Raw genomic sequence first — 14,855 nt, 5'->3', positions numbered from 1 at the left:
ATCGAACTATTGGCGGTAATTCAAATAGGAATTTGATGCAATTCGAGATTTTTTCAATTTTCAAAAAATCATATAAAATTTAGAAAATTTTTAAAAAATTTTTTACTATGATATTTGGTCATTGTGGTACCATAGGCATGTTTTAAAGCAGTTTCCCCACTGACGCTACTCCACCTTTAATGTTCTCTTATGTTTTACCATAAGGCGAGGATTAAGGCGCGAGGCATGGTTAAGGTCAGGCAGACAGGCAGGCTTTTACAAGCCTACTGAAAGACCTAGTTAAAATGTAATTGTGTTTAATATTATTTCAACAATCACCATAATAATTTTGTCTTCTTTAATTCAATTTTCTTACCTTTCTTATCAGTTATCAATTAAATTTTGGCATCATAAACCCGGTTGTCTGCTTCTTTTCACTCTCCATAAATTTTTTCACAAAACGCCATATTTCCCTACTATTATGAATTATTTTCTGATTTTCTCGATATTCGGTAAGATTTCCATGACATAATAAGTATCAGTACTTTTCTATTTTTATTATGCCGAAGCATAGTATAAAAGAACAATTCTTCAGTTTTACAATTCCACCTATCAAAATGTGAACTGGAACCTAATTTATGTGATGAAAAGCGAACAACACAATGTGATGAATATGCAGTGTGCTGTCCAATAGGCAATGAGCAATATGGTAAGCAATTTATGGTAGGCGCAAAAATTCTTGCCTGCCTGCCTCCAAGGTGGCGCCTAGTAGGCAGGCACTGCCTACCACCAAAGTGTTCCCAAAAATGTTTAAAAAATATATTGTAAATTTGAAACTTTATCAAATCATTAAACACTTAGTTTTATCAAATCATTAAACATTTACAATTTTTTTGCAGCTACAAAAATTTCAATTTCTTTATGAGTTTTTTTTTCGAAAATTCAAATTGTTCAGAAATCTGGGGTTTGCGCTGGAAAATCACAAAAAGTTTCAAATTCATAAAAACCAGTTTTTTTTCAGGTTGCTGCCCATTCACTGGAGGTACCTGCTGTCCAGGCACCAATCATTGCTGCCCGCCTGGTTTTTCGTGCACAACTATAGGAACTTGCAAGAGGGTGAGTTAATTAGGGCTTCCATGATAGGCAGGCGCGGTTCCAGGTCTGACGCCTGCCTGAAACCTGCCTGCCTTCACCTCTTTTCTGCATTTTTACATGAATCTACAAATTTCCAATTTTCTCATTTCTATCAAATTGATGAAAATCAAGTTATTTGTTTTAATAAGGCGCGGATTGAGGCAGGCGGAGGTGGCCTGAAAGTCAGGCAGGTAGGTGTTCAACGCCTACCTGAAAGCTCCAGAGCTAATAAAGCTTCATTGATTTTCAAACAATTTTTTTTCCAGACAACAACCTTATCCAACCCAGTATCTCCGTTTCGATCAGGCTAATAATTACATTTGTATAAATTATACCTATATTTTTAAAAGTTCCATATTTATAATATTAATAATAATTTTCGTTTCCCAATAAACTCCTTCAACAGTCAACTAGTTTCATGATTTTCTGCTCAACGAAATTTCACTTGTAACTGCTATTCAAACACAATAATATTCAGCAGAGTTACTGTAGGTACGCCAGGTACCAAAACGCCTTTTATAGTGCGGCACGAACCCAAAAAGCGTCGGCCGCTGTGAAAGATGAATCGCACCAAAATGCAGAATTAAGGCAGGCAGGCGGCCTGGCATCAGGTCTCCCCTGCCTCCAAGCCCTTTTGGCCAGTTTAAATATTTTTTGTAGTGAGTTGCATAGTCATAAATCTCATTTACAAGTATTAAACTAAGTTCCATTAGTAACTTGAAGATGGCGGTGCACTTTCCTTGTCCTTATCTGAAAAAAAGTTCAATTTTAACCTTGAAAAATCATGTCATCCTTACCCGTTGCCAACTTGCTCCTCTCATCTGGAATCTCCTCATCTGATTCATTGGACAACTTGGTCTTCGGGGCCGCTTTCGGAGTCTTAATCTCCGCCGACGGTGGCTTTTCCTTCTCCATTTTCTGCCGAGAATTATCATTTTGATTGAGTCTCTCGTAAACTTCGGCAGTGTTGACTCCGCTGTGAGTTTTGAGTTTAGGAGCCATACGGACACAACTCAGACGGGAGACCACCGGACATGGGGTTGGCTCTGGTTCAACTTCTGTTTCGATCACACTTCGGACACTTTTACCGGAGATCACTGCTTCACGTTGGCGGTCACGGAGGGCCTGAAAAGGAAAAAGCTAGTGTGGTCAGGCCTGCCGTACTGTAATTTTTTAATTTTGGAAATTTTTTATCGATTTTTCTTGGCTTTTTCTCACAATTTGTTAAGTTTCAAATAAAGATTCTTCATTCAAAAAGTATTAAAAAATTGATGAAAATTACAAAATTGATAACACAGTGCTCTTTGAAGACGCACAAACTACAAACTACAAAACAACACTACAAACTATACTACAAACGTCTGACAACAGACTACAAACTACAAAAAAGCTCGAATATTTGTCAAAAGTTGTCGAATTCCTGTCGAATTTTCTAGGGAACTTTAATCGAAAGTTCTCGAGTTGACCACTCACCTGTCTTCTCTCCAAGTGCATTTGCTCCCGATCACGATCATTCGAAGAGCACAAAAATATTGCGTAGACCGGAAAAACGAGGAGAAAAATCCAGTGAAAAACTGAAAATTTTTTTATTTATTTTCAGTTAAAATGAAGCACTTACGTTCAATTAAGAGTATGCTATACATATCGATCGCCGAGTAACCTTGAAAAGTTTTTAAATAATTGAAATATTGATTTTTTTATTCGATTCGACGTTTGTTTTACAAATAGTGAAAAGTTAGTGGTTCACGTTATTTTGTATTTTTATTAAACATTTTATTTTTACAAATTTTAAAATTTCAATTTATTATTTAGGTATTCTCACGCGTGAATTTTGTTTCGTATCTAAATAACTGACACTGCTAGATGTCTGCTGCCTATCTTTTTGATTTGGAGTTATTTGAAGGACGCAAAATTCCGTAATTTAAACTCAATATTACAATTCGAATATTTTTTAACTTGCCATCCTGTTTGATCTGGCAAGTTATTCAACATTGAGTTGGGAACGAGCTACCATAACACTTGCATAACACTTGTTTATTAACTATAGTACTATTTTCCTGGCTTGAAAAAAGTGCTAAATAACTTTTATCAAATGTGCACTGTAAATTTAAGCAGTGAATATTAAAACTTTGTATGGAAAATCAAAATTACAGATAAAACGCAGCCAAATGACGGATAAAAATTATTCGTTGTCAGATTTTTCCAATCACTCGTTTAATGCAATACCAGTTGTTGGCGTTGGAGTTGATAACAAATTGATTTTACGCAATTGAACTGAATGACTAATTGTATTCAAAAAACGAACTAATAATACCTTTGATAATTTTTCGATACTCTGAAACAATAATCATGAATGCGATACTATCAATTGGTGCGTAAAAAGTGAATATTGTGCAAACCCAACCAGTTTGAAGGCTCCACTCGACATCGAATATTGCGGACAATATAGGACCAAGTAGCACTGGTCCAGCTGGCAAAACGAACAAAAAAGTTGGAGCCATAGTTTGTACTATGAGAGCTCGAAAAAATTGTTTTTGAAGCCTCTGGTAGGTTGCTGAGAATTCCTGAAGCTTTTGTTTCATCTTTCGACTCATTTGAAAACCGAAATAAATTATTGCCAGGTAATTAACTGCGATCACAAGTAAGCCTTGAACCAGGAAAAGTAGATTCTTCCATCTGAGCGAACCATCACCATTCTGAAAATTTGTTCGATGCTTTGATCAAAAATTATATCCTTAAACGTGGAGTAGCATTATTTGAATCATTGCTCTATCAGAGGTAACATTAAAATTTTTTCAAAACTTTTTATTACAAAACCAGCCGCCCGCCGGCGCGGCCAACGACTGGCTCAATTTAAAATGTTTCGTAGAATATTTTTAGTGGAAATTCTGCTCTTTTAAGGGTATACACGTTTTGTAAAATTCACAGGCATTATCTTTAAAAAAACCTTTTTTTTTCATGATTTTAAGAGTTTTTTCAAATTTGCTGGAAGATTAAATTTTGAAAACTATCATACCACATCATAAGACATAATCTCTCACCGACTCCCAACCCAATACCTCTCCAAAAGCTGAAAATTCAAATTTTCCCAAACTACAATAACCCTGCAGTATTCCTACCGTACCTCATATCCACTAACCCCATACCACTATCCTTTCCACTACAGAAAAGAGAGTTCAAAGATCAAAGACCAAAGTTCAAACTGTACATAGGGATAGAATGACGCTGCGCTTCAAATATAGTGAATGATGTTTCAATTTTTGAGATTATCTCACGTCGAATAGAGCAATGAAACAAATTTCGCTTCTCCTCTTTTAATTTACTTACAATTGCAACAAGTACAAAACGAGGAACTTCTTCTATAACGAGCTCATAGTTTCTTAATATTTCCTCTCTGAAAATTCATTGTTTCAACACATCCGACTAAAAACCTATTTCTAACCTGGCGTAGTCATCGGCATATTGATCAGGTTAGAAAAACATGTAATGGCAACTTAGGTATATTGAACCTGGTATAACTGGATACAAGATCCACACAAAAGCCCAATCGCCATCAAACTTCTTTGCAACTGCTGGTTTGAATAAAGTTGCATAGCGATAAAAAAACTGAACAGCTATATTAGCAACTACAACTTGATAGGTTGCGGCGAAAAGTGCGATTGAAAATTGTAAAAGGTCTTGTCGGATCCAATTGTTCATACTAAAGAAAATCATGGCATTGTTGTAGTTGTGCGTGAATGGCTTTGAAAATATTTCAAGTCCGGAAAAAAATACGCCGAGTACGGAGAATATGACCACCATTATCCGGTAGGTGCCTGTTATTTTCTTGATGTGGCACAATGTCAGGTAAATTAGCAATACGTTTGTGAGAAATCCAGCTGAGAAGCATAGTTTTCCGGTAACGCTTGAATATTCGTATAGTGCCATGTTTCGCCAGTGTAACCAACTGAAGAAGTGGCTGTTTTTCGTCAGCGAAAGATATCGTAGGCGCAAAGGAAATTGGAATAAGGGGGTTGGTTATAAACAAGGCGTGTTATCAAAACTATATTCGATTAATTAACCAGACATCTGAAAATAAGTTACCCGGTCTCGATACGACAAGTTTCTGGGAATTGCAAAAGGTGTGCGCTCTTTCAAGAAATCGGAAAACTACAAAAAACCGATGGAAATTACAGTACTCTTCTAAGGCGCACATCTTTTCGTATTGCACAAATTGTCGTGGTGGTTTCATAAAACTGTTCAGAATTGTCATATATACCAGAAAATACCAAACAAAGTATGCTACCTAGTACGGAACATGTTTTCAAAATTGCAATATACGACCAAAAGCTGTATTTTCAAAACTCCAAAAGTACGGGAAAATCATATGAAGCCCTTCTTTTTTCTTTTATAAAACTGTTTCGGATTTTCGGTACTAGTCCTAAATCACACCGCCACTTTTTTTTTATCAGTTTAATATTATCCATTTTAATAAAACGTGATGTCCATTTTCCATCTTTAGGCTTAGAAATGGTTATTTCCTAACATAAGCCTAAAAATACAAAAACTCCACACGTTTTTATTTGAAAATTTATTTAAATTTAAAGAAAAAAAGTGGCGGGGTGATTTAGGACTAGTACCGGATTTTCATACATACCAGAAAATACCAAACAAAGTAGGACAACTAGTACGAAACATGTTTAAAAATATCGAACAAGCCTAGTTTTCTACCACAATGAGACAATTTTTCCCCGGTTTTCGGTACAGTTATTTTTATTAAAAAGTTATTTTTATACAAATCTAGGTCGGAAAATTTGGTCATTCAAATAAAATGAATTTGGACAGAACTTTGACCAAAAAACTTCGCAAAAAAACCCGCCAATTTTCAAAAATTCTTTTCTAGTGAGTATGATACTCTCACCTACTGTAGGGATTAACCAAAAGCGCCGAAAATCGGTATAGATCATTCTAAAAATCGACACATCGGTAACAACCCACGTGTAGGCGGATATCCAAGATTTAAACTTTTTGAATGTGATCTTTGTTGAATAATCCGGTGTCATGGAATACGGTATAAAATGAGCACACGGGGGAAGAGAAGGACAACCATTTTTAAAGTTATCTTTTTTTTTTCGCGTGTAAAACAATTTAGGATGGTTTGTTTTTTTTTGTTGCAGTTTTTAGCCCCACAAAAATAATCAACACTTTTGACATTTTCAATTTCTTCTAACAATACATTTGGGAGTGTGTGTACATGATTGAAAATCCACAAAAATCAATGGAAAAACTATCAGTGCCACTCCAGTAATCAAATGTGCTCTACTGTGACTTTATCTTAATTGTATGTGTACTTTTTAACGGATTAATAGAAAAAAGGAAAAAATTAACCCGAAAAGTTATGAATATTCACTGTTTTTTTGAATTCACCAAGCTTCATCATTTGAAATTGTTCATACTTCTGATTATTAGCTAGCTATCATTTGTGGGTTGTTAAAAAACAACTGACGAAAATCATATTCAAAAAAAAATCAATTTCAGATATTATCCCAATGTTATTCCTTCTTTGGGTATTTTTCGACAAACCCAAAAACATATATATTACAGAATCGATACGATTTCAGCCCTATACTATTCAAAAAGTTTCTAGTTTTAGTGGCATTTTCGTTTACGTTTATGTCTTTGTCAAATAAGCAGTCTTGAAATTTTTTACTGAAGGTTGATCTAGTCAAGTTTCATGAAATAAGCCGATAGAGTTAATTAATTTTGATATATTTTGCGTTTTTCATTGCACTTCTAGACTCAAAATTAAAAGCTTTATGGCATTTGAAAGAGGTAAATTCAAATAGATCCCTAGAGAAAATTCAAGCCTGTCATAAAAAATAATCCCTAATTCAATACAGTATTATTGACAATATTTTCGAAAAAATTTGGAACTGTTTTCACCTTTTTGACATTGTCAAAAAATTCAGTTTTGTTTTGAAAATTCTTAAAATCATTAAAAATTGGGAAAATTCATTCAATTTTTGAGCATTTAACGGTCCCCAATGTATTCGAAAAATCCCCTGGAAAATTTTTAGATAGCATTTTTTCTTGTTCAAAATGCTCCCCTGTCGCTATTTTTTTCTGTGGCTCGTTTTCAATATAAAAGCCTAAAAGTGGACTGACATCAGAAATTTGCTTTAAAAAAATCTACAAATAGCGTATATCAGTTCTCAAAGGTTTTGGTAGTTTCAGTCGGACTTTCCTGAAATTGAGTATTTTTGCCGATTGCCGCACATGCCCAAAAAAAATTGGCAAAAATCTCCCTATATTCCAAGCCAACATTACCCCCGACTTCCTCATCCCGGGCACTTATAAACCCCTCTCTCGAAAATCTGTTTTTTCGAACTTCCCCTTCAAAGTTCACATTTATTCCAATCCCTTCAACCTTTACATGATTTCTCCATCATTTCATAACCAGAAAACACAGTTTCAAGCGGATTTGTTGAGATTTTAAAATATCGTATCCCAAAAAAACTACAATTTTTATGCGATAATCCCTTTTGATGACCTCACTTTTTGTGCCTCATAGTGTAAATCCCTCGAGTTTTGTTCAAAAGTCCACTACCGTAATCCGTATGGGACTACCTTTTAAAATCACCAGGTTTGCTGCTGGGAACATGCCACTTTGTCGTTTTCTGTGATTTTCTAGCAATAAGCCTATTCTAAATTGTTCTAAATTGCAACCGACACTTTACGGGGCGATTGGTATTGGCCAGTAGCCCAATGGCCCGTGAGATGTCGGCTGCTACTTAGTTTCAACAGTTTTCACTGCCTAGTTTTTCAGAAAATGGTCAGACTTCTCGCTTCAGTGTTCCTTATCTCCACTATCACCCTGGCCACCGTATCAGCTCAAGCTAACCGGGCAAAAGTATGCCAGAAGGCTGTTAATCTTGGTGTAACCTTCTACACGGCCAAGGAACTGGAGCCGGTTGGTTTTTCTTGCAAGATTTTGCAACAATCAAATCAAATTTTAAGTAAAAAATTTAAAATGTTTAGATTCTTGCATGTATCGAGCCAACGCTTTATGCCACACCTGAAGACACCGACGCTATTATTGCAAGTAAGGATATGAAACGGAAAACTTCTAAAAAATTCAATAATTGAATTTTCAGAGGGAAAGTCGTGTGTGATCAGCAACAGTATGAGCAAGGCTATTCCAGCAATGAATCTGTACAGCGGGTGTAAGTTTTCCCAAGCAGCCGACATTTTACGAGTGCCGGGCTTTTAAGCCACAAAACCGTATGGTGTCGGCTGCAAAGCACCCTTAAAGTGTCAGATTTAAGATTTTGTATTAAAAGCAGCCGACATTTAGCGGTTTAACAATTTGTACCGGAAAAATCTCAGCTAAGGGGTTTTTTAAACTTTTCTCTTACAACGAAATAATTTGAACTTACTCCTAGACTTTTAAAGAAAACGTCACAAATGTTTTTTGAAATGTTAATTACAAAAAAGTAGTAATAAAAATTTCAAAAAACTTATTTGCTTTTGACCGAAAATTTTCAGTCAAAGATTTTGTTCGAAAAAAATTTCTGAAATTTTAGCAAATAATTACTATTGGTTTTATTGATAATTTTTACATTTTGAAATACAATTTCAAAGGAGTAAAAAATAATTCTGTGTGTAAGTTCTCAATTCGGAACGTTTTCAAAAATGTTAACTTTTCCGAACAATTTTTTAAAATTGATTTTTTTAGTTGGGCAAATAGCAAAAATAATACAGCACTGATTTCACCAAAAATACGTTGAGATTGTTTTCGAAAATGATAAAATAAGCAACTAAATCACTTTTCTAAAAATCCAGAAAAAATGTTGAAAAAAAAGTTTTTGGCAGAAAATTTTCGCTTTATTTCTCTTCTTCTAAATTTCTTCTAAATTCTAAATGTTCTCTATTTCTAAATTTTTTTTTCGAAAAATAAATTGTCTTTAAAACAACCAAAATTATTCCTTACAATTAATAGACCTACTGTTTTTGTTAAAAATTTAAAAATTTTTTGAAAATTTTTTTGAATTTTGAAAAAAAAAGTAAAATTTTCAGTCAACAGCTGCACCGACCTAATGGCCCTAATCGACAAATTGATGAAGCCATTCATGAATCAATGCAAGCAAGTGATCAACAAATGCCTCAAGGTCCTGAACAACTGCAAGGCTAACAACAAACAAACTGGAGTCAAGAAACAGAACGCCTGTATGAACAAAGTATGGGGACAGGGTATTGCTATGGTTACCAAACAATTCGTCAATAAGGTGTGCACGGCTCTTTCCAAAAAGATGACTGCAAAGGAATGGAATTGCTGCAAGACGTATGCTGTGAAGGTTGTCGATGTCAAGCCATACAAGTGCTACCTTATCGAGAAATAAGAAGGAACTTTTGATCATTTGATAATGCCTCGAAATTGACCTTCCCGTTTTAGTGAATAAATGTTTGAGAGCCTTTTTTACTCGTTTGAATAACCAGTATTTTTCCGGCAAAAAAAGCAAGGGTTCACTTCAGGGGTGTGCGGCAAGTTTGCCGAATTCGCCGTTTGTTAAATTTGCCGAGTTCGCAAAATTTCGAAATTTGCAGCACACATCAAAAATTTGTCAATAGAATTTTGACCAAAACTATTGATTTTGTCCCTAAAATTGAGTTTCTGTATCCGATTCATTTTTACAGGCATATGACTGCACTTTTTTGCAAAAAAACAATTTTGGAATTTTGCCATAATTGATATGGCCCTGAATAGATAATTTTTTTCTAAGATTATTGGTAGGTTTCTGGACCTAGATATTGAATTTAAGACGCGATACAGGGGTTTTTTATCCGATTCATTTTTTTACAGGACTGCACTTTTTTGCAAAAAAAAATTTGGAATTTTGCCATAATTAATATTGCCCTGAATGGATATTTTTATTTTAATATTATTGGTAGGTTTCTGGACCTAGATATTGAATTTAAGACGTGCTTTTGGGGGAATTGATATGGTAAAAAAGTTGGTTTTTTTTTAAATATTACTGGTAAATTTCGGGACCTGGAAATTAAATTTAAGCCGCGCTACAGGGGATTTTGTCTCGAAGTTCAAATTCAACAGGTATACAAACACAATATACAGGCACAAAAAAACAAAAATAAAAATTTTGGAATTTTGAGGGAATTGATATGGTATAAAATTTCTAATTTTTTTTTAGTATTATGGGTACGTTTCTGGGTATAGAAATTCGATTTCGGCCGCGCTACAGAGGTTTTTGTCTTGAATTCCAATTTCAACAGGTATATAGGCACAAAAAAACAAAAATAAAAATTTTGGAATTTTGGGGGAATTGAACTCAGTGAATCTTGAACTCAGTGAAACTGGGTGAATCTTTGTGAGCTTCTGCTTCATCTCCGCTGATTCCTCGAAGCGTCTGGCAACCAGAATGTTGAACGGGCTGATGCAAATCGATGCAACTAGAAGCCATAATGAGTAGCCATACTGGAAAACATAAACTATGTATAACACTATAACACTATAATACTATAACACTATAAACTTTGGCCTAAACTATTTCAGGAACCTACCCCAACAAACTCATGCTCCTCATCCCACTTTGCCGACAGGGTGAGCAAGTTTAAACCAGCAATCATGAGAAGTGTGCTAGCTAGCAACATATATTTAATGAATTTCAGCAAATAACTGAACCTCCGAAAATATTGATAATTGTGCGACTCGTGAATCAGAAAGATATACGCCACGACAACTAGATTTTGACAAATGTTTTAATATTAAATTCTAAAAAAGACAAAAATAGAAAAATAAAAATTTTTAGTTGAAACCTTTGATCCAACAGCAAACACTTCCAATCCAAAAATCCAAATAAACTTGCTAAATCTTTTGTTTTTGGTTTTGGGTTTTGAAAAGTTGTTTTGGTAATAACAACGGGCTAGTATAAAACAAAGTAATGTTTTTCGACAGAATACATTCCGATTACTTTTAAATATATTTTTCAGTCTTGAACTTGATCTCATGTTGGCTGAAGTTTAAAATCAATAAGAATTTGGTAAGATTTCCGTAAACTAGATAAATTTCAAATATTTTTTTTATTCAAACGCAGCTGACATTTTACGGGTCGTAACAAACCCGTAATCTGTCGGTTGCTTTATCAACTTTTGGGCGCAATTTTCACGCTTTATTGTTTTTATAAACCATGGCTTAAAAATTGATCTGTTTTCCTTTAGAAAAGGTCTATTTTTATGCAGTTTATTTTTTCAAAAAAATGTTTTTTTTTCAAATGTTCTAAAAACTTAAAATCACTGAATTATTTAAAAAATCCCGCGCAAATAATTTTAATTTAAAAAAAAAATTTTTTAAATAATATTTGTGTATAAAATTACCAAAATCCCCTACTCCTTGTTTAATTAAAATAAAAATCTTCCAATTTTTTTACCTGAACATCTTTAAATTTCTTTTTATTTTTATTTTTGGGGTTATCCCTGATACTTCAAATTGGCGACTAGATTTCAAATAACAAATTTCTCTGAATTTTCCCAATTTTTTCAAATTTTGATCACAGTTTTCCTTGGCTCTTGGGCTTGGGTTTAGGCCTCCAATTTGAAAGTTTTTCGAAAAAAAAAATCGATTCAAATCATACTTTACACCCGAAATTACTTCCATTTCAAACAATCACCCAAGTTCACATCGAAAACCCGAAAAACTCAAAAATCGGGGGGATTTGGTGACCGTTGAACGTCGACGCACTCTCCACCCATCTTTTGAGTACTGTGAACCTGCGATAAGCCGGATCACAAAAATGGAACAATTTGCGGTTATAAAATGAGTGGGGGATTGCGGTGGAAGTTCATCCATTGGTTGTGGCGAGTGCAATCACTTTTTTGTCATTGTTTTATTCGGCGGGGGGATTTATTTGTACTCGCAAGTACCAGTTCCGAAACTGCCAAATATCATAATTCAGCACACCTAAAAATTTAGTGTTCCGGAATTCACTGTCAAAGTTTTGCTAATCGCCCAAACTTTAAAAAATTGGAAAAAACTTTTTCCCAGTTTTTTCCTTACTTTACTTCTCATTTTTCTCGATTCTAAATTTTCTAATTAGTTTTTCAACTTTCTTCAGAAAATGGCCAGACTTCTCTCCACACTTCTTCTGGTCTCCTCAATCTCCGTGGTCCATGTGTCCGCTCAGGCCAACCGAGCAAAGGTTTGCGAGAAGGCCGTCAATTTGGGTGTCACCTTCTACACGGCGTCGGAATTGCAGCCGGTTGGTTTTTAATGAAAAAAAAAAAGCTGGTAATTTTTTGATTTCGCTTTCAGATTCTTGCCTGTATCGAACCAACACTCTACAATACACCCGAAGACACTACTGCTCTCATTGATAGTACGGCTTTAAATGGGGGAAAAAAACTGATTACCTAAAAATTCAATTTTCAGAGGGAAAGTCGTGTGTGATCAGCAACAGTATGAGCAAGGCTATTCCCGCAATGAACCTGTACAGCGGGTGTAAGTTTTCCCTAGCAGCCGACGTTTTACGAGTGCCGGGCCTATAACTCACAAACCGTAAAGTGTCGGCTGCAAAGTTCCCTTAAAAATTTGAATTTCAAGTGCGTGTGTGTGTATATGAAGCAACCGACGTTCTATGGGACCTTCTAATTACAAAATTTTCTTGTGAGGTGCGCCCGACATTTCGCGGGTTAAAGTTTTTTATTCATTGAGAATCTAGCCAAACCTTCTGCTTGCAGCGAAAGCTCGGTCTTTAGAAAGTAGCCGACATTTCACGAGTGACAGGCTTATAATTCAAAAAACCGTAAGGTGTCGGTTGCAATGTACCCTTAAAATTTTGGGTTTCAAGAGTAGTTATTTATGTATGAAGCAGCCGACAGTTAATGGGACCTTCTAATCACAATATGTTCTTGTGAGGTGCGCCCGACATTTCGCGGGTTAAAATTTTTTTTATCATTGAGAATCTAGCCAAACCTTCTGCTTACATCGGAAGCTCGGTCTTTAGAAAGTAGCCGACATTTCACGAGTGACAGGCTTATAATTCAAAAACCGTAAGGTGTCGGTTGCAATGTACCCTTAAAATTTTGGATTTCAAGACTAACTATTTGTGCATAAAGCAACCGACATTTCATGTGGCCTTCTATTGTACATCATTTTCTTCTGAAGAGCGCCCGACATTTCGCGTGTCAAATTGTTTTATTTGTTGAGGATTTAGCCAAACCTTCTGCTTGCATCAGCGGGTCGGATCTTTACACTGCAGCCGACATTTTACGGGTCTATGTTTTAGGCTATTTTTTGATCAAAAACCTTGTTGACCAAACGCATGCTAACATTTTTGGTTAATCATTTTTTATCGAAATTTTTTTCTGAAAACTTGGCATTGAAATTTTTTTTAAAATTAAATTTAAAAAATCCAATTTCTAGTTTTGATGTTTTTAGGAACACATTTAATTTTCAGTCAACAGCTGCACGGACCTTATGGCTCTCCTCGACAAAATGATGACCCCATTCAAGAACGCTTGTAAACCAGTCATCACCAAAGGTCTTGCCTCCCTCAACACCTGCAAGAAGAACAACAAGGCAACCGGAACCGCCAAGCAAAACGCTTGCATCAACAAACTCTACGGAGACTGTATGGCTATGGTTACCAAGCAATTCGTCAATAAGGTGTGCACTGCCCTATCCAAGAAGATGACAGCTAAGGAATGGAATTGCTGCAAGCAGTATGCTGTGAAGGTTGTCAATGTTAAGGGATACGCCTGCTACAACATTGTCAAGTAAAATGGAATATTGTTTCGAGGAGAAATTTGGGAATGAAAATTTTAATCATTTTTATCCGGTTTATTAGACAATGAATCTATTTTCAAAGTGTTTTTTGAGAATTCATAGAAGGATTTTTGGGAATGGAAGAAAAATGTGGGAAAATCCGTGGTGTGGATTTTTTACCCCAAAAGCAGAAAACGGTCTCAATATACCGAATATAACTGTAAAAATTAATATAATTGTTAGATTCCTCAAACATTTTTTTCTTTTAGTTTAAAAGATAACTGTAAGAAAATCTATAGAATTTTTAAAAATAAAAAAACAACTATTCTTATTGGTTTTGCTGGGATCTAAACAAGAAACTTTACAGACTAGAAGAAATTGGTGTAAAAATCGATAATTTTAAATTTTGTCGACAATTTTAAATTCCCAAAACCCTTACTATTAGATTAAAGTCAATTTCTCGGTAAAACGTTGCAACTTCATAGCATGCTCTTGCAACTTCTTAGCCATCTTTTTATGTTTTGACTTCTTAACAAACCCCTGCAGCTTTTCATAAGATTGTTGCAACTTCTTCGCAAAGATTCAATTAAATTGGTTCTGGCGACGCACATCTTGTCTTTCAGAGAGCTCCTGCAAAGTTCTGCAGATTCCTGCAGACTTTAAACACGCGAGTACGCGCCGATGATTGCGTTGCGGCTAGATTTTTATTCGAATTTTTTTTCCTATTTTCATGGATAATTCACGGATTTTTCGGTTTTTGAAGACGAGCCAAGTGCCAAGTATCCACACAGAGAGGCAAAACCACGTCTGGAAAGGGTATCAATGAAAGTTCTCCGTAAGTATTTATCCAAATAAATAAGTTATTGTTTTAATTGAAACATTTTTCAGAAGATGGATGGAGACACTTGTTGCGTTGAGGGAAAAAACAAAATACAAAACCCGAAAAGTCCTGAGGACGCTAATTGTTTTGATCTGGTCATTGAATGTA

At 35.1% G+C, this 14,855-nt stretch overlaps 4 protein-coding genes and 1 pseudogene across 7 annotated transcripts; 3 read left to right on the top strand and 2 right to left on the bottom strand.

Moving 5' to 3' along the window:
- Nucleotides 1–380: 380 nt before the first annotated feature.
- On the top strand, nt 381–1,523 carry T02B11.8 (Granulins domain-containing protein). Of its 2 annotated transcripts, NM_001047692.5 has the most exons (4): nt 381–491; nt 575–688; nt 1,001–1,095; nt 1,380–1,523. In NM_001047692.5, the coding sequence occupies exons 1-4, from the start codon at nt 461–463 to the stop codon at nt 1,422–1,424; spliced, it is 285 nt and encodes a 94-aa protein (NP_001041157.1). In that variant the 5' UTR covers nt 381–460; the 3' UTR covers nt 1,425–1,523. The 2 variants fall into 2 exon arrangements, 1 of the variants encoding a protein (NP_001041157.1); NR_132490.1 differs by lacking the exon at nt 381–491 and having other exon boundaries at nt 1,380–1,424.
- A 254-nt stretch (nt 1,524–1,777) lies between these two features.
- Nucleotides 1,778–2,803, bottom strand: T02B11.9 (uncharacterized protein). The gene is made up of 4 exons (NM_001047693.3): nt 2,732–2,803; nt 2,587–2,687; nt 1,911–2,238; nt 1,778–1,863 (listed from the first exon to the last, which is right to left on the bottom strand). The coding sequence occupies exons 1-4, from the start codon at nt 2,754–2,756 to the stop codon at nt 1,823–1,825; spliced, it is 495 nt and encodes a 164-aa protein (NP_001041158.2). The 5' UTR covers nt 2,757–2,803; the 3' UTR covers nt 1,778–1,822.
- Nucleotides 2,804–3,319: 516 nt separating this feature from the next.
- On the bottom strand, nt 3,320–5,040 carry str-53 (annotated as a pseudogene). Its single transcript has 4 exons — nt 4,556–5,040; nt 4,441–4,507; nt 3,428–3,809; nt 3,320–3,387 (listed from the first exon to the last, which is right to left on the bottom strand). Coding segments are annotated over exons 1-4 (1,002 nt in total).
- A 2,878-nt stretch (nt 5,041–7,918) lies between these two features.
- On the top strand, nt 7,919–9,566 carry T02B11.4 (DUF19 domain-containing protein). The gene is made up of 4 exons (NM_070946.9): nt 7,919–8,062; nt 8,131–8,194; nt 8,247–8,315; nt 9,169–9,566. The coding sequence occupies exons 1-4, from the start codon at nt 7,922–7,924 to the stop codon at nt 9,489–9,491; spliced, it is 597 nt and encodes a 198-aa protein (NP_503347.2). The 5' UTR covers nt 7,919–7,921; the 3' UTR covers nt 9,492–9,566.
- A 2,652-nt stretch (nt 9,567–12,218) lies between these two features.
- Nucleotides 12,219–13,974, top strand: spig-11 (DUF19 domain-containing protein). 2 transcript variants are annotated; one of them, NM_070945.7, is made up of 4 exons: nt 12,219–12,362; nt 12,416–12,479; nt 12,533–12,601; nt 13,560–13,974. In NM_070945.7, exons 1-4 carry the CDS (start codon nt 12,222–12,224, stop codon nt 13,880–13,882), a joined length of 597 nt encoding a protein of 198 aa, NP_503346.2. In that variant the 5' UTR covers nt 12,219–12,221; the 3' UTR covers nt 13,883–13,974. The 2 variants fall into 2 exon arrangements, 1 of the variants encoding a protein (NP_503346.2); NR_132489.1 differs by having other exon boundaries at nt 12,222–12,362; nt 12,533–13,882.
- The last annotated feature ends 881 nt before the right edge of the window (nt 13,975–14,855 follow it).

Source organism: Caenorhabditis elegans, chromosome V, assembly GCF_000002985.6.
Source record: "Caenorhabditis elegans chromosome V".
Classification (NCBI taxonomy): domain Eukaryota; kingdom Metazoa; phylum Nematoda; class Chromadorea; order Rhabditida; family Rhabditidae; genus Caenorhabditis; species Caenorhabditis elegans.
This window is presented reverse-complemented; position numbering and strand designations above follow the sequence as displayed.

Coding starts and splice junctions, on each gene's coding strand:
- spig-11 (NM_070945.7), top strand. CDS start 12,222: ATGGCCAGACTTCTCTCCACACTTCTTCTGGTCTCCTCAATCTCCGTG. Junction 12,363..12,415: donor CGGCGTCGGAATTGCAGCCG/GTTGGTTTTTAA, acceptor TTTCGCTTTCAG/ATTCTTGCCTGTATCGAACC. Junction 12,602..13,559: donor AATGAACCTGTACAGCGGGT/GTAAGTTTTCCC, acceptor TTTAATTTTCAG/TCAACAGCTGCACGGACCTT.
- T02B11.9 (NM_001047693.3), bottom strand. CDS start 2,756: ATGTATAGCATACTCTTAATTGAAC. Junction 2,688..2,731: donor TAGCATACTCTTAATTGAAC/GTAAGTGCTTCA, acceptor AAAAATTTTCAG/TTTTTCACTGGATTTTTCTC. Junction 2,239..2,586: donor TGCACTTGGAGAGAAGACAG/GTGAGTGGTCAA, acceptor TTTCCTTTTCAG/GCCCTCCGTGACCGCCAACG.
- T02B11.8 (NM_001047692.5), top strand. CDS start 461: ATGAATTATTTTCTGATTTTCTCGATATTCG. Junction 492..574: donor TCTGATTTTCTCGATATTCG/GTAAGATTTCCA, acceptor ACAATTCTTCAG/TTTTACAATTCCACCTATCA. Junction 689..1,000: donor AATAGGCAATGAGCAATATG/GTAAGCAATTTA, acceptor GTTTTTTTTCAG/GTTGCTGCCCATTCACTGGA.
- T02B11.4 (NM_070946.9), top strand. CDS start 7,922: ATGGTCAGACTTCTCGCTTCAGTGTTCCTTATCTCCACTATCACCCTG. Junction 8,063..8,130: donor CGGCCAAGGAACTGGAGCCG/GTTGGTTTTTCT, acceptor TAAAATGTTTAG/ATTCTTGCATGTATCGAGCC. Junction 8,195..8,246: donor CACCGACGCTATTATTGCAA/GTAAGGATATGA, acceptor TTGAATTTTCAG/AGGGAAAGTCGTGTGTGATC.